The sequence below is a fragment of the Carcharhinus amblyrhynchos genome, chromosome 25 (genome assembly GCF_965287045.1).
Source record: "Carcharhinus amblyrhynchos chromosome 25, sCarAmb.v2.hapA, whole genome shotgun sequence".
NCBI classification, from domain to species: domain Eukaryota; kingdom Metazoa; phylum Chordata; class Chondrichthyes; order Carcharhiniformes; family Carcharhinidae; genus Carcharhinus; species Carcharhinus amblyrhynchos.
In genome coordinates this window covers 2,800,203-2,819,397 of record NC_137348.1, presented here as the reverse complement: position 1 = coordinate 2,819,397, position 19,195 = coordinate 2,800,203, and the positions used below count along the sequence as shown (strand labels likewise).

Sequence of the window (19,195 nt, the reverse complement as noted above, 5' to 3'; positions counted from 1 at the left end):
GGTTCGGGCTCCGGGCTCAGGCGGGTTTAGGGTCCGGGGTCCGGGCTCCGCTCTCGGGCCTCACGCAGCCGCCGCCATCTTGTGCGGCTGGTCTCCAGGTGACACAAACTTCCGCTTCCGGTTCAACCCGCGACCCCTTCACAATCAATCTGGGATTGTGCCCAGTGTGTAGGAATTGCCCATGGTTTCCATAGGGAATGCCCGTAGTGTCTATAGGGAATGCCCATAGTGTCTATAGGGGCCGCCTTTGTGGGTTTCTATAACAGTTGTCTATAATGTCTATTCGGGTTGTCTGTAGTAATTATAGAGGTTAGAAACTAGAAGCAGGAGTAGGCCATTCGGCCCCTTGAGTCAGCTTCGCCATTCATTTTGATCATGGCTGATCATCAAGTTCAATATCCTAATTCTCCCCCCCCCCCCCCATATCCCTCAGCCCCAAGAGCTATATCTAATTTCTTCCTGAAATCATACAATGTTTTGGCCTCAACTACTTTCTGCGGTAGTGAATTCCACACATTCACCACTCTCTGGATGAAGAAATTTCTCCGCAATTATCCTCAAATTATGACTCCTAGTTGTGGACCCACAATCGGGAACATTCTTTCTGAATCTACTCTGTCTAATCCTGTTAGAATTTTATAAGTTTCTATGAAATCCCCTCTCACTCTTCTAAACTCCAGTGAATATAATCCTAACCGACTTAGTTTCTCCTCAGATGCACCATAGAAAGCATTCTTTCTAGTTGTATCACAGCTTGGTATAGGCTCCTGCTCTGCCCAAGACCACAAGGAACTACAAAAGGCCATGAATGTAGCCCAATCCATCACACAAACCAGCCTCCCATCCATTGACTCTGTCTACACTTCCCGCTGCCTCAGCAAAGCAACCAGCATAATTCAGGATCGCACTCTCCAGACATTCTCTCTTCCACCTTCTTCCTTCGGGAAAAAGATACAAAAGTCTGAGGTCACATACCAACCAACTCTAGAACAGCTTCTTCCCTGCTGCTGTCAGACTTTTGAATGGACTTACCTTGCATTAAGTTGATCTTTCTCTACATCCTAGCTACGACTAACACTACATTCTGCACTCTCTCCTTTCCTTTGCTTTGAACAGTATGTTTTGTCTGTATAGCGCACAAGAAACAATACTTTCCACATGTATTGTCAATACATGTGACAATAATAAATCAAAATCTAATTTGATTTACAGATCTGCCATACCAGGAATCAACATGGTAAACCTTCACTGTATTCCTTCTACACCAAAGACATCCTTCCTCAGATAAAAACATCAAACTGCACACAATACTCCAGGTGTGGCCTCACCCAATGCCCTATACAGTTGCAGTAAAACATCCCAATCCCTATACTCCAATCCTCTTGCTGTGAAGGCCAACATACCATTTGCCTTCTTTACTGCCTGCTGTACGTGCGCGCTTACTTCCAATGACTGATGCACAAGGACACCAAGGTCTCACTGAGTATCTCTTAATTTACACCCATTCAAGTAATAATCTGTCTTCCTATTATTGCTACCAAAGTGGACATTTATCCACATTATACTGCATCTGTCATACACATGCCCACACTCTCAGCCTGTCCAAATCCTGCATCTCTGCATCCTTCTCACAGCTCACCCTCCCACCCAACTTTGTATTATCTGCAAATTTAGAGATAATATATTCAGTTCCCTCTTCCAAATCATTAACATATACTGTGAACAGTTGGGGTCCTAGCACAGATCCCTGCAGAACCCTACTACTCACTGCCTGGCCAATCAGAAAAAGACCCATTTGTGCCAACTCTTTACTTCCTATCTGCTAAACAGCTTTTTATCCAACGCAAGTCATTACCTGCAATCCTATGTGCTTTAACTTTACAAAATAGTCTGTTTTGAGTCTTTGTTGAAAGCATTCTGAAAGACTAAAAAAAAATCACATCCATTTGTTCTCCCTGGTCAACTCAACTGGTTACATCCTCAAAGAATTCCAAGATTCCTCAAGCACAAATTTCCTTTTGTAAATCCATGCTGACTTTGACTATATCATTGCACCAGGCTCAATACTGACCCTCTGACAGTGCAGCGCTCCCTCAGTATTGACCCTCTGACAGTGCGTCACTCCCTCAGCACTGACCCTCTGACAGTGTGGCACTCCCTCAGCACTGACCCTCCGACAGTGCAGCGCTCCCTCAGCACTGACCCTCTCACAGTGTGGCACTCCCTCAGTACTGACCCTCTGACAGTGCAACGCTCCCTCGCACTGACTCTCATACAGTATGGCGCTCCCTCAGTACTGACGCTCTGACAGCGCGGCACTCCCTCAGTACTGATCCCCTGACAGTGCGGCACTCCCTCAGCACTGACCCTCTGACAGTGCGGCACTCCCTCAGCACTGACCCCCTGACAGTGCAGCACCCTCAGCACTGACCCTCTGACAGTGCGGCGCTCCCTCAGCACTGACCCCCTGACAGTGCGGCACTCCCTCAGCACTGACCCCCTGACAGTGCGGCACCCTCAGCACTGACCCTCTGACAGTGCGGCACTCCCTCAGTACTGACGCTCTGACAGCGCGGCACTCCCTCAGTACTGATCCCCTGACAGTGCGGCACTCCCTCAGCACTGACCCTCTGACAGTGCGGCACTCCCTCAGCACTGACCCCCTGACAGTGCGGCACCCTCAGCACTGACCCTCTGACAGTGCGGCGCTCCCTCAGCACTGACCCCCTGACAGTGCGGCACTCCCTCAGCACTGACCCCCTGACAGTGCAGCACCCTCAGCACTGACCCTCTGACAGTGCGGCGCTCTCTCAATACAGATCTTCTAACAGTGCGGCACTCCCTTAGTACTGTAGAGCTCATATCAGCCTAGATCCTGTGCTTAAATTGGGAATTGAAATTATGAGTACCTAACAGGGGCAGCTACCCACTGAGCCACAGGCCATGGGGTGTTGGCAATAAGGTTCTTGAGGCTGCTTGAAGTCAATATGAATTCCAACGGGACCAGAGAACCATAGAGGCCAAGAACATGAGTCGGTGTGGAGCTGGAGTCAGTGAGGGCAAGGAGAGATACTAGAAAACATCAAACCTGCATCCACAAGATCCTTTTATTGAAAATGAATTCAAAGTCAGTTGTATTATTCCAGTATTATACAAATTAATTTCATATCTCAATACTTTTTAAAAATATAAACTAGTCAACAATAACTCAATGTAAATCCACCTTATTCTCTTCATATGAATGGTATTTTACAGCATGAACTGGGATCCCTTATTCACCAGAATGATCAAGAAGCTGAAAGACTCAATTAGACACAGATTTGGTTTGTGTTCCCTTCTGTAGAGATTACAAAGTGATATAAAGGAAGGACGTAGAAGCTATTGAAAGGGTACAGAGGAGATTTACAAGGATGTTGCCTGGATTGGGAGGCATGCCTTATGAAGATAGGTTGAGGGAGCTGGGACTCTTCTCCCTGGAGAGACGAAGGTTGAGAGGCAACCTGATAGAGATTTATAAAATGTTGAGAGAAATAGATAGGGTGGATTCTCAGAGGCTATTTCCCCGGGTTGAAATGGTCGCTACGAGAGGACGCAGATATAAGGTGCGGGGAGGCAAGTACAGAAGTGATGTTAGGGGTAAGTTTTTCACTCAGAGGGTGGTGAGTGAATGGAATCGGCTCCCGTCAGTGGTGGTGGAGGCAAACTCGCTGGGGTCCTTTAAAAGACTTCTGGATGAGTATATGGGATTTAGTGGGATTGGGGGTTATAGATAGGTCTATGGATTGGTAGGTGTTGATGTGATCGGCGCAACTTGTGGGCTGAAGGACTTGTTTGTGCTGTAGTGTTCTATGTTCTATAACTAAGATCAGTAAAGGATTTGATTGTGTCTAATCACTATTTTCTTTCGTCGGGGTGCCCAGAACAAAGTGGCAAAAACCTTTGAATCCAAGCCTGGCCATTCGGGAATGATTTTTTAAAATTCATTTGTGGAACGTTGTTTTTAGTTTTATTTATTAGTGTCACAAGTCGGTTTACATTAACACTGCAATGAAGTTACTGTGAAAATCCCCTAGTTGCCACACTCCAGCGCCTGTTCGGATACTTTATTTAGCGTGGCCAATGCACCTAACCTGCACATCTTTTGGACTGTGGGAGGAAACCCACGCAGGGAGAACGTGCAGACTCCACACAGACAGTGACCCAAGCCGGGAATCGAACCCAAGTCCCTGGCGCTGAGAGGCAGCAATGCTAGCTACTGTGCCACCCAGGTGCTGGCTGGCCAGCATTCATTACCCATCCCCAGTTGCCCTTGAACTTAATGGCTTGCTAGGCTATTTCAGTGGACATTTGAGAGTCAACCACATTGCTGTGGCTCTGGAGTCACATATAGGCCAGACCAGGTAAGGATGGCAGATTTCCTTCCTTGAAGGACATTAATGAACCAGATGGTTTCATAGTCATCAGTAGATACTTAATTCCATTTTTTTTTATTGAATTCAAGTTCCACCATCTGCCGTGACAGGATTTGAACCCAGAACATTAGCTGAGTTTCTGGATTAAAAGTCTAGCAATAATACCACTACGCCATCACCTCCCCACAGAGGGGAGTGAGAATCTGGAACTCTATCCCTCTCTCCAAAAAAAGGCTTTGGATCAACTGGATCTTTCAAGTCTAAGATTGCTAGATATTTGTTGGATAAAGTTATTATGGAACCAAAGCAAGCAACAGAGTTAGATACAGGTCAGCCAGGCTCTAACTAAACGGTGGAAGGACAGAATGGCTTCTTCCTATGTTCTACCTCATACAAGTGAGTGGTATTTGTGTGAGCTTGGTGTAGGGGCTATTCAATCCTGGTGGGCATCTCTTTGAATGTATTCTGGTAAGGAGTGAACAGGACGGGACAGACCCCAGCTGATGTCACTCTCTGCCCCTCCCAAACTACCACTGAGTTAGAGGCCAACTGTGGTGCCTCTGGTGTTGCCACAGTTTGGGGGGGGGGGTGGTGGTGGTCAGCTGCCCGCATAGAGATCAATGGTGATGTGTGGGAGCTTCCTGTCTGTGCGACCACTGAGTCTCTGAGGAGAACTGAAAGGGAATTTGTTACCATTTGTACGGCAGTGTATTATACTCTGTACTGTTACAGTCTGCTTATTCAAGGAAGGATAATCTTGCAACGAAGGCAGTACAGCAATGTTTCATTAGCAGGTCGCTGGGATGAGGGGATAGTCCTATGATGAGAGGTTGAGTAACTTTGATCTGTATTTCATTTTTATTAATTTACACAACATGGAGTTGCTGGCTAGGTCAGCATTTATTGCCCATCCCTAACTGCCCTCAAGAAGGTGGTGGTGAGCTGCCTTCTTGAACCAGTGCAGTCACTGAGGTGTGGGTTCACCCTCAGTGCTGATAGAGAGGGAATTCCAGGATTTTGACCCAGCGACAGTGAAGGAACAGCCGATATATTTCCAAGTCAGGGTGGTGAGTGACTTGAAGGGAAATTTGCAGTTGGTGTCCCCAGGTATCTGCCACATTGTCCTTCTAGGTGTAGAAGTCGTGGGTTTGGAAGGGGGCTCTCGAAAGTCTTTGAAACATTCACAATTCTAAAATAATGCAATGAGAATCAACACTGAGCAGTTGCTTCCTCTGGCTGGGGAGGTGAGAACACAAGGACAGTTGTAGGAAAAGGGTCATTTCCGACTGAGAGGAAAGTATTTTTCACTTGGAGGCTTATGGATCTTTGGAATTATCTATCCCAGGGGTTATGGAATGCTCAGTCATTAAATATATTGAAAATTGAACTAGGCAGATTTTTGATCTCTTGGGGATATGGGGTGAGAAGGTAGGATATTGGAACTGAAACCAAGATCAGCCATGATCATATCAAATGGCGGAGCAGGCTTGAGGGGCTGAATGGTCTCCTCCAGCTCTGTACCTTATGTTCTGAATATTATTCTATTTATTATGTAGTTGAGTGGGGTGAGGGGGATGCAAGTGGTGTGAGGTTGAGTAGGCATCTTAGAAGTTACCCTGATATGGGCATGGAGCAATGGGGCATTGGATGGCCCGGCAGAGACCAAATCCTCCACTCCTCTGGTAATTTCTAATACATTTCCACACTTCATTCATCATTCACATCATTCATATTATTACATTTAGAATTAAACACTCTTTAAAACACACTCTTTTTACAGAGAGACAAAGGTAGGCAGAATTGACTGTTGCTATTGTCAATTGATATAAATAGTGCATCTAAAGTATCTTCATCACCCTTTCATCTCCACACAATAATCTGAGGACACTTGGAACACTGAAGGCTGGAAAGGAACATCTGGGATCCCAATGAGGCATCTCGGGTGAAAGTGAGGGTGTGATGGTCACGTTCAGATGGCTGTGCAGAGCCCAGGCTGATAGTTAGCTGGAAGGAGGGAGCTGCCTTTGCATCAGCTGTGGGTTTCCTCTTTATTCTGTGCTGGCAGCTCAGAGATTTTGTCGATGGATCTCAAGAGGTCAGACACCAACCGGAGAGTTTCTGCTCCAGACAGGAGCTGGCTGAAATTCAGAAAGTAATGACGTGTTTCAGAAGGCAAGGCCCAGATTGTCACAAGTAAGATGTCATGACAGAATATCCTTCTTTGTCAAAGGAAAGGTTTTGTCTGAAACTCATCCGCCCACATAACCTCTAGTCTGGGCAAACCGGCTGGTCAGTCATGGGGGCAGCAGTGTTAGCAGCCATGGGACACAATGCCACTGTTTTATTGCTGAGAATTGACTGAAACAGAGCAAAGGGCAGGCAGACAGAGGATAGAGAGCATAGAAACAGGCCATTCAGCCCAACCAGTCTATGCTAGTATTTATGCTTCACTTGATCCTCATGTGTCACTGTCACCTTCTATTCCTTTCTCCCTCATGTATTTAGCAGGCCTAAATACATCAGTACTATTCACCTCAAGCCCCCCTCGTGGTTCCACATTCTCCCCACTCTCTGGTTGAAGAGTCTTTTCCTAAATTCCTGATTGGATTTCTTGGGGACTATTTTATCTTGATAGTCTCCAGTTCAGCTCTTCCCCACAAGAGAAAATATTCTCTCTGTATCCACTCTATTAAAACCTTTCATCAATTTAAAGATCTCTAGAGGTCACCCCTCAGCCTGAGGAGTATGGAGGATATAGGGTGGGATTGGAGGGTATGGAGAATATAGAGTGGGATTGGAGCATATGGAGGATATAGGGTGGGATGGGGGGGATATGGAGGATATAGGGTGGGACTGGAGGGTATGGAGGATATAGGGTGGGATTGGAGGTATGGAGGATATAGGGTGGGATGGGGGTAATATGGAGGATATAGGGTGGGACTGGGGGATATGGAGGATATAGGGTGGGACTGGAGGGTATGGAGGATATAGGGTGGGATGGGGGGGAATATGGAGGATATAGGGTGGGATTGGAGGAATGGAGGATATAGGGTGGGATTGGAGGTATGGAGGATATAGGGTGGGATGGGGGGGAATATGGAGGATATAGGGTGGGACTGGGGGATATGGAGGATATAGGGTGGGACTGGAGGGTATGGAGGATATAGGGTGGGATTGGAGGTATGGAGGATATAGGGTGGGACTGGAGGGTATGGAGGATATAGGGTGGGATTGGAGGTATGGAGGATATAGGGTGGGACTGGGGGATATGGAGGATATAGGGTGGGACTGGAGGGTATGGAGGATATAGGGTGGGATTGGAGGTATGGAGGATATAGGGTGGGACTGGAGGGTATGGAGGATATAGGGCAGTTTCCTCATCCTAACGATTCCCTCCTCCAAGTCTCCTTCCATCCTCTGAAGCATTCCCGTGCCTCTGTGTCTGTGAGAAGCACGTTGTTATTACCTCACTGAGCTCTCTGCCCCATGTGCAGCTTTCGCGAGATAGTCTGCTGCCACCCGGGCATTGTTTTTTGCTGAGTTCAAAGCAACAGAATCCTCAGATCGAAGCCTCTCATTCTCAGATTTCCACTGTTCCAGCTCAGCCTGTCACAGAGACATGAAGAACATGAATAACGGTAACTCCACAGAACAGTCATAACTAGGAAAACAGAAGCATTAGGAAAACAGATCTGGCTTGCAGAACACTCCCCCTCTCCTCCCACCTTTAAATTTCAACCCCAGATCAGGACAGAAATACAAAGTCTTAATTATACAAGAGTCTGTCAGAAGCTTTGCTGTTGAGTTGTGATATATGCAATACCACTGGTGAATCTGATAACGGTTGATCTGGAATCCTAGATGAAGAGTTTGATTGAGAATCTGGACATGAATGTTCCTCTTCCAGTCCCCCTGCAGTCAACTGGCAAACCTGGAAACACAGGAATCACTTCCTGGCGAACCCACAGCAGCATTCCCTCAACTTGTTATTGAGAATGGTTGCTGATTTGGAAATTTTCTTATGGTCATATGTGAACGAGTACGGTCTTGGTGTCTGTGAACAATTCTTCCGTGTTGCAGGCTCACTGCCCAAGATACCAGACCACTTTGGTTAAGATTATTCAGGGTAAACATCTCCAATTATTACCACGGTTCCAAATGTAAACCTGATCATTCAGTTTGAACTGCCTCTCTTTGGCAGGGTGGTGTGTCCCTCCTTCTGCTTCTCTGGTCTCTGGCTCATTCAAAGAGTGAGAGTGGGTAAGAGCGGAAGGGAGGGGGAGCGAGCCGGGGGGGGGGGGGGAGACTGGGACCGGGTCCGGGACCGGGATTGAGCTGGGGGTGGTGGGTGGGTGGCCGAGGGGGCAGCAAGCAGGAAGCAGGAAGCAAGGGGGGGGATGTGAGCGGGGGGGGCAAGCAGGGAGATAGCAAGTGGGGGTAGAGAGCAGGGGGAATGATCTGGGAGGGGGAGCAAGCGAACGGAGGAAGTGCAAACGGAGGGGAGAAGGGGGCAAGCAGGGGGAGGCACAGCGAGCAGGAGAAGGGGGAGGGGGAGCGAGCAGGGGAGGAGGAGCAAGCAGGGGGAGGGAGAGCGAGCAGTGGGAGGGGGAGCGAGCGGGGGAGGGGGAGCGAGCGGGGGAGGGGGAGCGAGCGGGGGAGGGGGAGCGAGCGGGGGAGGGGGAGCGAGCGGGGGAGGGGGAGCGAGCAGTGGGGGGTAGCAAGCAGGAGCAGGGGGAGGGGGAGCGAGCGGGGGGGGGGTAGTGAACAGGGGGAGGGGGAGCGAGCAGAGGGTAGGGGGAGCGAGCGGGTCTGGGGGAGCGAGCAGAGGGTAGGGGGAGCAAACGGGTCTGGAAGGGGGAGAGCAGGGAAGGGGGAGAGAGGGAAAGGGGAGAGAGGGAAAGGGGAGAGAGGGAAAGGGAAGAGTGGAACCGGGAGACTGAGTGGGGGGGAAGGGGAGAGCGAAAGTGGGAAGGAGAGAAAGAGAAACACATTGTTCCCGCTTCTGATCATTATCAAGTGACCCTTACTGAAAAGATTGTGATTTTTTTTAAAACAGAATAATCAGAGGAAAGCCCCAGGCTGATTTGAGTGATACAGAGCAAGCTGCAGAGATTGTATTAGTATCTGTTGCAGCCTCCATTACCATACCTGCAGTTGTACAAATTCCTGCTTCAATTTAGTCACTGTGTTCTCCGCTTTCATTGCCCGTTTCTGAAACAGAGATACAGACATCGTTAACTCAATATCAAAACCACGTCCTTCAGTACACAGTGTTTCCCAGGTTGGACTATCAGAGGGTCAGTGCTGAGGGAGTGCCGCACTGTCAGAGGGTCAGTGCTGAGGGAGTGCCGCACTGTCAGAGGGTCAGCGCTGAGGGAGTGCCGCACCGGCAGAGGGTCAGTGCTGAGGGAGTGCCGCACCGGCAGAGGGTCAGTGCTGAGGGAGTGCCGCACTGTCAGAGGGTCAGTGCTGAGGGAGTGCCGCACCGTCAGAGGGTCAGTGCTGAGGGAGTGCCACACTGTCAGAGGGTCAGTGCTAAGGGAGTGCCGCACTGTCAGAGGGTCAGTGCTGAGAGAGTGCCACACTTGTGAAAGTGCCGGCTTTATCATGAGTGACTGTGTGAGAGTGAGAGACTGAGTGAGTTTGTGGGCCGAGTGTTTGTGGGAGACGGGGCAGGAGGCAGAGTGAGCATGAGGGGGCGGGAGGCAGAGTGAGCATGAGGGGGCGGGAGGCAGAGTGAGCATGAGGGGGCGGGAGGCAGAGTGAGCATGAGGGGGCGGGAGGCAGAGTGAGCATGAGGGGGCGGGAGGCAGAGTGAGCATGAGGGGGCGGGAGGCAGAGTGAGCATGAGGGGGTGGGAGGCAGAGTGAGTACGAGGGAATAAATGTGAGATAGGGTGAGCGTGAAGGGGGAAGTGTGAGAGACAGTAAGTGTGAGGGGGTGAGTATGAGTCAGCCTTATACCCAGTTTCAGGGTCATCACTCACTCTCACCAACACACTGAGCCTCTCACTCTCTGGGCCTTGTTACGCATTATTGCGATGACATTGCTGTACTTCTGATCAGCAAATTGTTTCTTTTTATAAATTCCAATGTTAGTTTAGAAATTCAATTTATTGTTGAATCAACTTTATTTTTCCAAATTTATTTCATCTGCTTTTAGTGAGAAAATATGCAAAAGTTGCTCCCCTGGGTGAAAAGGTTGGAGCAGCTGCTGTAAGTGATCCCCCAGCTGTTATTGGGAGAGGAGAAGGGGAATGAGATGCCCACATCTCTGCCCAAGACCACAAGGAACTACAAAAAGTCGTGAATGTAGCCCAATCCATCATGCAAACCAGCCTCCCACCCATTGACTCTGTCTACACTTCCCGCTGCCTCGGCAAAGCAGCCAGTATAATTAAGGACCCCACGCACCCTCGGACATTCTCTCTTCCACCTTCTTCTGTCGGGAAAAAGATACAAAACCTGAGGTCAAGTATCAATCGACTCAAGAACAGCTTCTTCCCTGCTGCTGTCAGACTTTTCAACGGACCAACCTCGCATTAAGTTGATCTTTCCCTACACCCTAGCTATGACTGTAACACTACATTCTGCACTCTCTTGTTTCATTCTCTGTGAACTGTATGTTTGGTCTATGTAGCACGCAAGAAACAATACTTTCCAATGTGTATTAATACATAATAAATCAAATCAAATCAAATTCTCTGCAGTATCCGGGGCATTTATCCCTCTATCACAGCACAAAAAACAGGTTATCTGCTCACTATCTTATTGTCGTTGGGTACAGATCTCATAGGATCAGAACTTCCATTCCTCCACTCCCAGCCACACACAGCCCCCACATCCCTTCCACCTCATCCCCGCAACAACACCACCCCCTTCCCCCACACCCAGCAACCTGGCCATCTCCATTCCCAACAATCCACCTGGCCATCTCCATTCCCAACAATCCACCTGGCCATCTCCATTCCCAACAATCCACCTGGCCATCTCTCACCGTCATCAGCTGCAGGTTCTCCTCCACTTGCTGAACCATGGATTCTAACGCTCGTGTCTCCTTCTCCTCTTTAATTTTCCTTCTCTCCAGCTCCTCCTCCAGCCTCTTGGTCCTAGGAAAGTGACCAGTGGAAATTCAGTGTAACAAACGATGAAAGGTTTCCGATTTGCAACCCTCTTTGTGCCCCTCAAGGGGCAATTAATACATTTAATATAGTACAGTAACAAACGACTGGATTAAAAACCCATCTGGTTCACAATGTACACCAGGTAAGGTAACCTGCCATCCTGGGCGCTATGCGACACTGAACCACAGTTAGGTGGTTGCTTCTTCACTGTCCTCAGAAATGCCCTAACATACCACTTAATTCCATTCATGCAGGGAGTTTATCGCCACCTCCACAAAGCGCAATTAGGAGTGGAAATAAGTGCTGGCATTTCCAACAATACCCACATCTCAAAAATAATTTAGAAAAAATAGAAATATTAAAGGCCCAAGATGCATCTCTTTCATCTCAATAATATCCCTCACCGCAGCGCACTCTGCTACTCTGTGTGGTATGTATCCTCATGCTGTGGCAGCTCTGAGACAGTGACTAGCCAGGAGAGTGGTTTGCCCAGGTCCACCTCCAGTGGCAGCATAGCAGTTGACACGATCAGTCAGGACTGGATTGGAACATGATCCGTGTGGCTGAAAGTTCAGCGTCTGCTTCCCGATAGTTCATTAAGGGGAACGCCGATTTTTTATATTCATTCATGGGACATCGGCGTCACAGGTGCACCAACATTTATTGCCCATCCCTAGTTGCCCTTATTCAGAGGGCAGCTGAGAGTCAACCACATCACTGCGGCTCTGGAGTCACATGTAGGCCAGATAGGGTTAGGGTGACAGATTTCCTTCCCAAAAGGACATTAGTGACCCAGATGGGTTTTTCTGACAAAGGTTTCACAGCCATCAAAAGATTCTTAATTCCAGACATTTTTTATTGAATTCCACCATCTGCCGTGGTGGGATTCGAACCTGGGTCCCCAGAACATTAGCTGAGTTTCAGGATTAATAATCTAGTGACAATATCACGAGGCCATCGTAGAGGGAATAAACTGCTGGATGCATGGGGCAAGACGATAAGCTTCTGTGCAGACAGAAAATCATAACCATACTGATTAATGATCTTTCATTAGAACTCTTTCTCTCTCATATGAGGAACAGTTAAGAATTCTGGGTCTGTACTTGTTGAGAGTTTAGAAGGATGAGGGGGGATTTTGTTGAAACTTACGGGATACTGCGAGGCCTAGACAGAATGGACTAGTGGAAAAACTAGAACCAGAGGGCACAACCTCAGGCTAAAAGGAAGGTCCTTTAGAACAGAGATGAGGAGGAATTTCTTCAGCCAGAGAGTGGTGAATCTGTGGAACTCTTTGCTGCAGAAGGATGTGGAGGCCAGGCCATTGAGTGTCTTTATACAGAGATCGATAGGTTCTGATTAATAAGGCGATTGGGATTACCGGGAAAAGGCAAGAAAATGGGGATGAGAAAAATACCAGCCATGATTGAATGACGGAGCAGACTCAATGGGCCGAGTGGCCAAATTCTGCTCCTATGGCTTATGGTCTCTGCACAGGTGCTGCCTAAGTATCTCTAGCATTTGCAGTTTTAATTTCTGAATCTTGGCATCCAGTGTGGAGCAGTATTGAAGCTCGCTCCTTGCTGCCTGCGCTGCATTTTGATCCCCAGCACTCCCCCAGGGCTGAGAAACTGGACGTCAGGCCAGGATATGACTACCTTGAGCAATGGCCAATTCATTGAGGGCAGTTCCCAAAGAAAATTGCAGTGTGTCAGCCATCACCTCGTAGAATCCCCACAGTGAAGAAGGCCAATCAGCCCACCAAGCCAACACCAACAACAATCCCACCCAGACTCTATCCCCGTAATCCCACATATTTACCTGATATTAAAGGCAATTTACCATGATCAATTCTGCACACCTCTGGAGTGTGGGAGCAAACCGGAACACCCGGAGGAAACCCAGGCAGACACAAGGAGAGGGAGTGCTGCATTGCCTGAAAGTCAGTGCTGAGGGAGTGCCGCACTGTCAGGGGGTCAGTGCTGAGGGAGTGCCGCACTGTCAGAGGGTCAGTGCTGAGGGAGGGCCACGCTGTCAGGGGGTCAGTACTGAGAGAGTGCTGCACTATCTGGCTGTCTCATTTCCTACATCATAGTAGGGACTACCCTTCAACAGTACTTCACAAGCTGCAAAGTGCTTTGGGAAATCAGGTAGTCACAGAGGGCACAATATAAATCAAAAATGTTCTTTCTTTAAATTGTCAATGGGATAAAGAATGGATGTTGAAATGTTATGGCCCAATTCCCATCCCCTTTCGATCTTTAATAAAGGGAGCTCTCCATACCTCTGTATGTGGCTCTTTACCAGTTCCTTTGCTTCTTTATTTTGCTTTCGGAGCTTCGCATTTTCTTCAAGGAGCTGAAAGAGTAATGAGAGTTTACACCAAACGCTGCCTGCCTTCAGTACCTTCAGAGACAATCGTGGCTCTCCCTCCCCCTGATTCCATCATTCCAACTCTCTCTCGGCCAATTTTTCAACTTCTACCTTCTGCTAATCCAGAACTCTGAGGAAACAACCTTAGCATCCACCCTGTCTAACCCCCTCAGCATCCACCCTGTCTAACCCCCTCAGCATCCACCCTGTCTAACTCCCTCAGCATCCACCCTGTCTAACCCCCTCAGCATCCACCCTGTCTAACCCCCTCAGCATCCACCCTGTCTAACCCCCTCAGCATCCACCCTGTCTAACCCCCTCAGAATCTTGTATGATTCAATAAGATCACCTCTCAATTCCCCAATAAGATTACTCGAACAGGCGCTGGACTGTGGCAACTAGGGGAATTTCACAATAACTTCATTGCAGTGTTAATGTAAGCTTTATTTGTGAATAATAAATAATGAACTTTAAAACCTCTCATTCTTCCAAACTCCAATGAATACATGCCCAACCTTTCCTCATGACACAAACGCATTCAATCCAGGGATGAACTTAGAGAACCTTCCAATTCAAGTATCTTCTTCTCTAAGTAAGATGACCAAAGTTGATCACACCAATGCCCTGTACCAGTCTAGTAAAACTTCCCACTTTTTATACACCGTCCTCCTTTGCAAAAAAGACCAACATTCCATTTGCCTTTCTAATTATTTGCTGTACTTGCACGCTGACTTCTTGTGATTCACACACAAGGACACCCAGATCCTTCTGCAATCTATCTCCAATTAAATCATATTTTGGAGTTCCATTCTTCCTGCCAAAGTGAACAACCTCATAGACCCCATTATATTTAATACATCTAGATTCCTTTGCGATCTCTCACAACCTGCTTTCTTACCTATCTTCACATCATCAGCAAATTTGGCTACAATACACTTGATCCCTTCACCCCGGTTATTCATATAGATTGTAAATAGTTGAGGATCCAGCACTGATCCACTAGTTACAGTTTGCCATCCTGAAAATGATCCATTTATCCTGATTTCTCATTCCTGTTAGTTAACCAATCGCCTGTCCATGCCTGTCCACTGACAACATCATGACTTCGACAAAGGGCCATCTGAACTCAAAGCGTCAGCTCTTCTCTCTCCCTACAGATGCTGCCAGATCTGCTGAGATTTTCCAGCATTTTCCCTTTTGGGACCATGAGCTCTTATCCTGTTTGGAAATCCTTTTATCTGTCCCCTTATGAAATGCCTTTTGAAAATCCAAATACACCACATCCACTGGTTTCCTTTTATCCACCCTGCTTGTTACATCCTCCAAGAGCTCTAGTAGATTAGTCAAACACAATTTCTCTTTCAAAAAAGCCATGTTGGCTCTGCCTAACAGTGCTGTAATTTTCTGAATGGCTTGCTACCAACTCTCTTTAATAATGGTTCTGGTATTTTCCCAATGACTGATATTAGGCTAACTGGCTGATAGTTTCCCACATGTAGTCTCACTATTACTGAAGAGAGGTGCTACAATTGTAGTTTTCCAATCTGCTGGGACCTTTCTAGAATCTAGAGGTTTTTGGGTGAAAATTGCTACTATGAAGTACCTTGGGATGTTTTGCTGTTATGGGCACTATATAAAGACAAAGTTTTATTGTTACAATCGTTCTGCTAGAGCAGTTTATACATTCTGACGACCCATGCTTCATTATTATAGAATCCCGCAGTGCAGGGGGGACAATTGAGCCCATCGAGCCTGCACTGACAACAATCCCACCTAGGTCCTCTCCCCATGATCCTGTGTATTTAACCTGTTAGTCCCCTTGACACTAAGGGGCAAGTTAGCACAGCCAATTAACCTAACCTGTACATTCTTGGACTGTGGGAGGAAATCAGAGCACTCTGAAGAAACCCATGCAGACATGGTGAGAATGTGCAAACTCCTTGCAGTGACCCAAGATTGGAACTGAACCTGAGTCTCTGGTGCGGTGAGGCAGCAGTGCTAACCACTGTGCCGCCTGTATCCTTACTTTTGTCCATTTATTATTCCCCCTTGCCTTGCATCATCATCACTTTCGTCATTTAATCTCTCCTCTCCACCATCCTCCCGTTAACCTTCTTTCCTTCCTTCCCCTCTCTTTTTCTGACTCTGGACTTGCTTAAAACATGTTCCGTCTCCAGCTTCTGCCAGTTCTGACAGGCCAATGGTCTGAAACGTTAACTCTGTTTTTCTCTGCACACACATTACCTGATCTGCTGAGTATTTTGCTTTTATTTCATGTTCCCGACACCTGCAGCATTTTGGTTTTGTTTGAACTTGCCTTTTCATTGGTCATCAGCTGGCTTTGATAGAGGACCTCCCCCACCAAGTCAAAATGATCTCTTGGCGGCTCAGGTTCGTCATAAGGGGGCCTGGGTTGTGAGGTTTTATTTCCAAAGATGCAATCCTCCTCCTCCTCCTCTTCTCCTTCCTCTGCCCCTCCCTCCTCCTCCTCCTCATCCACAAGCCACTCTGACGATGTTAACTGGGCACTGTCGTGCTGCGGGAGCTCGGTGGGGCTCAGTGTCAGCGGCATGTATGACACACCGCAAAGCGTGTCAGAAAAGCCGAACTCGTGAGTGGCCTCGATAACGGCGGGTTGGTACATTTCACTCCAGTCATCATCCTCATCTTCCAGTGAAGGACTGTGCGCCTTCCGAGCCGCGAAATGATACTCGGGATAATGCGGGCTCAGGCTCAGGCCTTTCAGGGCAGAGGCTCCCCCCTCAAAGGGAATTCCAGCAGAGTTCTGTGAAAACGAGAGAGAGGGCTTTGACAATATTGGACATGGAAATGCCAGAAAACAAAAGCAGCCACATTCCCCTGGATTTGTGACTCATCTCAAAACCAAAATTAACCCTTAGCATTATTGATCCATGCAACAACAACATGGGGGCAACAATTTTAATAATTACAATAGAGCATGTCAGAATCATTGAATGTTACTACAAGGAGGCCATTCAGCCCATCTTGCTGGCTCCCAACAAAACCCTTTGATTAGTCCCACTGTATGGGTCTAGGCCATCTCAATGGCAATTAGGGACTTGCAATAAATGCTGGCCTCAGGAGTGAAGCTCCTATCCCATGAGTAAATAAAAGCTTCCGTGCCCGCTGGGCACCACAGGGATGAGGGTGCATTATTGACCCCTTTAATCACATTTTGATTTGACCTTTTTAAGTTTCCTTTCCACTTAATCTTTTGTTTCGAGCGGTTCCCGTCCTTTTGGGAGCCACCACTTTTCAATTTGTCCCCGAGTTGGTTTAATTGGTTGGCCCAAAAATAGGTGAACAAATAAAAGCAAACAAGGCCTCAAGTCTCATCCAATATGATCATGACTTCAACAGTCACTTCACTTTGCTGTTCTATCCCCAAATCCCTCAGGACCCAAAAATCTATTGATGTTGATCAGGGACCACTCTGAATGATGGCGCTTTCACAGCCCTCCGGGGTAGAGAACTCCACAGATCCACAACCCTCTTGATTTCTCCTCTTCTTGGTTTTAAATGGCAAAACCTTCATCCTGAGAACAAGGAGTTCTTATTGAGACACAGCAGCCACGGGAAACAGGCTCTGAGCACTCTTTTCATGCTATTATGAAAGGCACTGTATAAATGCACACTGTTGTTATAATTTTGAGAGAAGGGGCATACAACACCTTCAGCTGTTGGTATGTCTGGTTTTTCACCACTTTCTCTTTTGCTGATGATTGACTTTTGATCTTGACAAACTCCTTGAAAGAGAAGGGGTTGGTTTCATCAGCAGCTTGTTCCTTTACACCTGGATGCAGAAAAAGGAAAACCACATGATGTAGGTCAATAACTTGTATAAACTCGTGCCTAATGAGGTGATCTTGTCATGACAATTCTGGACAGTTAGATTTAAGCTCAGTGCCTGGAACTGAGGGACGGGACAATACATCACCCAGGGCTCCAGCTCCGGACACAGTCCAGTGGCCCATACAGGCAACTGATTGGACAATGTCCCATCCCCCATTCCCGAGGAACAAAAAGGACAATGCTATTTACTACAGTGTTAGCTATCACTCAGCATAGCACTCTCTCCTCTCATTCACATGGTCATGAATTCAAATCCCAACTCTGGAATAAGATCACCTCTCAATTCAGTACTGAGGGAGTGCCGCACTGTCAGAGGGTCAGTGCTGCGGGAGTGCCGCACCGTCAGAGGGTCAGTGCCGAGGGAGTGCCGCACCGTCAGAGGGTCAGTGCCGAGGGAGTGCCGCACCGTCAGAGGGTCAGTGCCGAGGGAGTGCCGCACCGTCAGAGGGTCAGTGCCGAGGGAGTGCCGCACCGTCAGAGGGTCAGTGCCGCGGGAGTGCCGCACCGTCAGAGGGTCAGTGCCGCGGGAGTGCCGCACCGTCAGAGGGTCAGTGCCGAGGGAGTGCCGCACCGTCAGAGGGTCAGTGCCGAGGGAGTGCCGCACCGTCAGAGGGTCAGTGCCGAGGGAGTGCCGCACCGTCAGGGGGTCAGTGCTGAGGGAGTGCCGCACCGTCAGGGGGTCAGTGCTGAGGGAGTGCCGCACCGTCAGAGGGTCAGTGCCGAGGGAGCGCCGCACTGTCAGAGGGTCAGTACTGAGGGAGTGCCGCACTGTCAGAGGGTCAGTGCCGAGGGAGTGCCGCACTGTCAGGGGGTCAGTGCCGAGGGAGTGCCGCACTGTCAGAGGGTCAGTGCTGAGGGAGTGCCGCACTGTCAGAGGGTCAGTGCCGAGGGAGTGCCGCGCTGTCAGAGGGTCAGTGCCGAGGGAGTGCCGCACTGTCAGGGGGTCAGTGCCGAGGGAGTGCCGCACTGTCAGGGGGTCAGTGCTGAGGGAGTGCCGCACTGTCAGAGGGTCAGTGCTGAGGGAGTGCCGCACTGTCAGAGGGTCAGTGCTGAGGGAGTGCCGCACTGTCAGGGGGTCAGTGCTGAGGGAGTGCCGCACTGTCAGAGGGTCAGTGCTGAGGGAGTGCCGCACTGTCAGGGGGTCAGTGCTGAGGGAGTGCCGCACTGTCAGGGGGTCAGTGCTGAGGGAGTGCCGCACTGTCAGAGGGTCAGTGCTGAGGGAGTGCCGCACTGTCAGAGGATGAGCACTGAGGGAGGGCTGTAGGGTCAGTCGGTGTCTCGGTTGAAGGGGGGGCCCAGCTCCGGGGAGAGTCAGTCAGAGGGACGGTGCCAACCTCACCCTGCAGCCCGCGGCCGCTCATCCTGAGCCGCTAGGCCCAGTTGCCAGGCGGTTGCCAAGGGGGCGCTGACCCGGAAG

The 19,195-nt window shown here is 48.8% G+C and overlaps 1 protein-coding gene across 1 annotated transcript; it reads right to left on the bottom strand.

Annotated features, from left to right (window-relative positions):
• Positions 1-5,001: 5,001 nt before the first annotated feature.
• entr1 (endosome associated trafficking regulator 1) lies at positions 5,002-19,186 on the bottom strand. Its single transcript, XM_080212485.1, has 8 exons — positions 19,118-19,186; positions 17,598-17,719; positions 16,223-16,690; positions 13,817-13,890; positions 11,409-11,520; positions 9,561-9,623; positions 7,879-8,018; positions 5,002-6,550 (listed from the first exon to the last, which is right to left on the bottom strand). Exons 1-8 carry the CDS (start codon positions 19,137-19,139, stop codon positions 6,442-6,444), a joined length of 1,110 nt encoding a protein of 369 aa, XP_080068611.1. The 5' UTR covers positions 19,140-19,186; the 3' UTR covers positions 5,002-6,441.
• Positions 19,187-19,195: the final 9 nt, after the last annotated feature.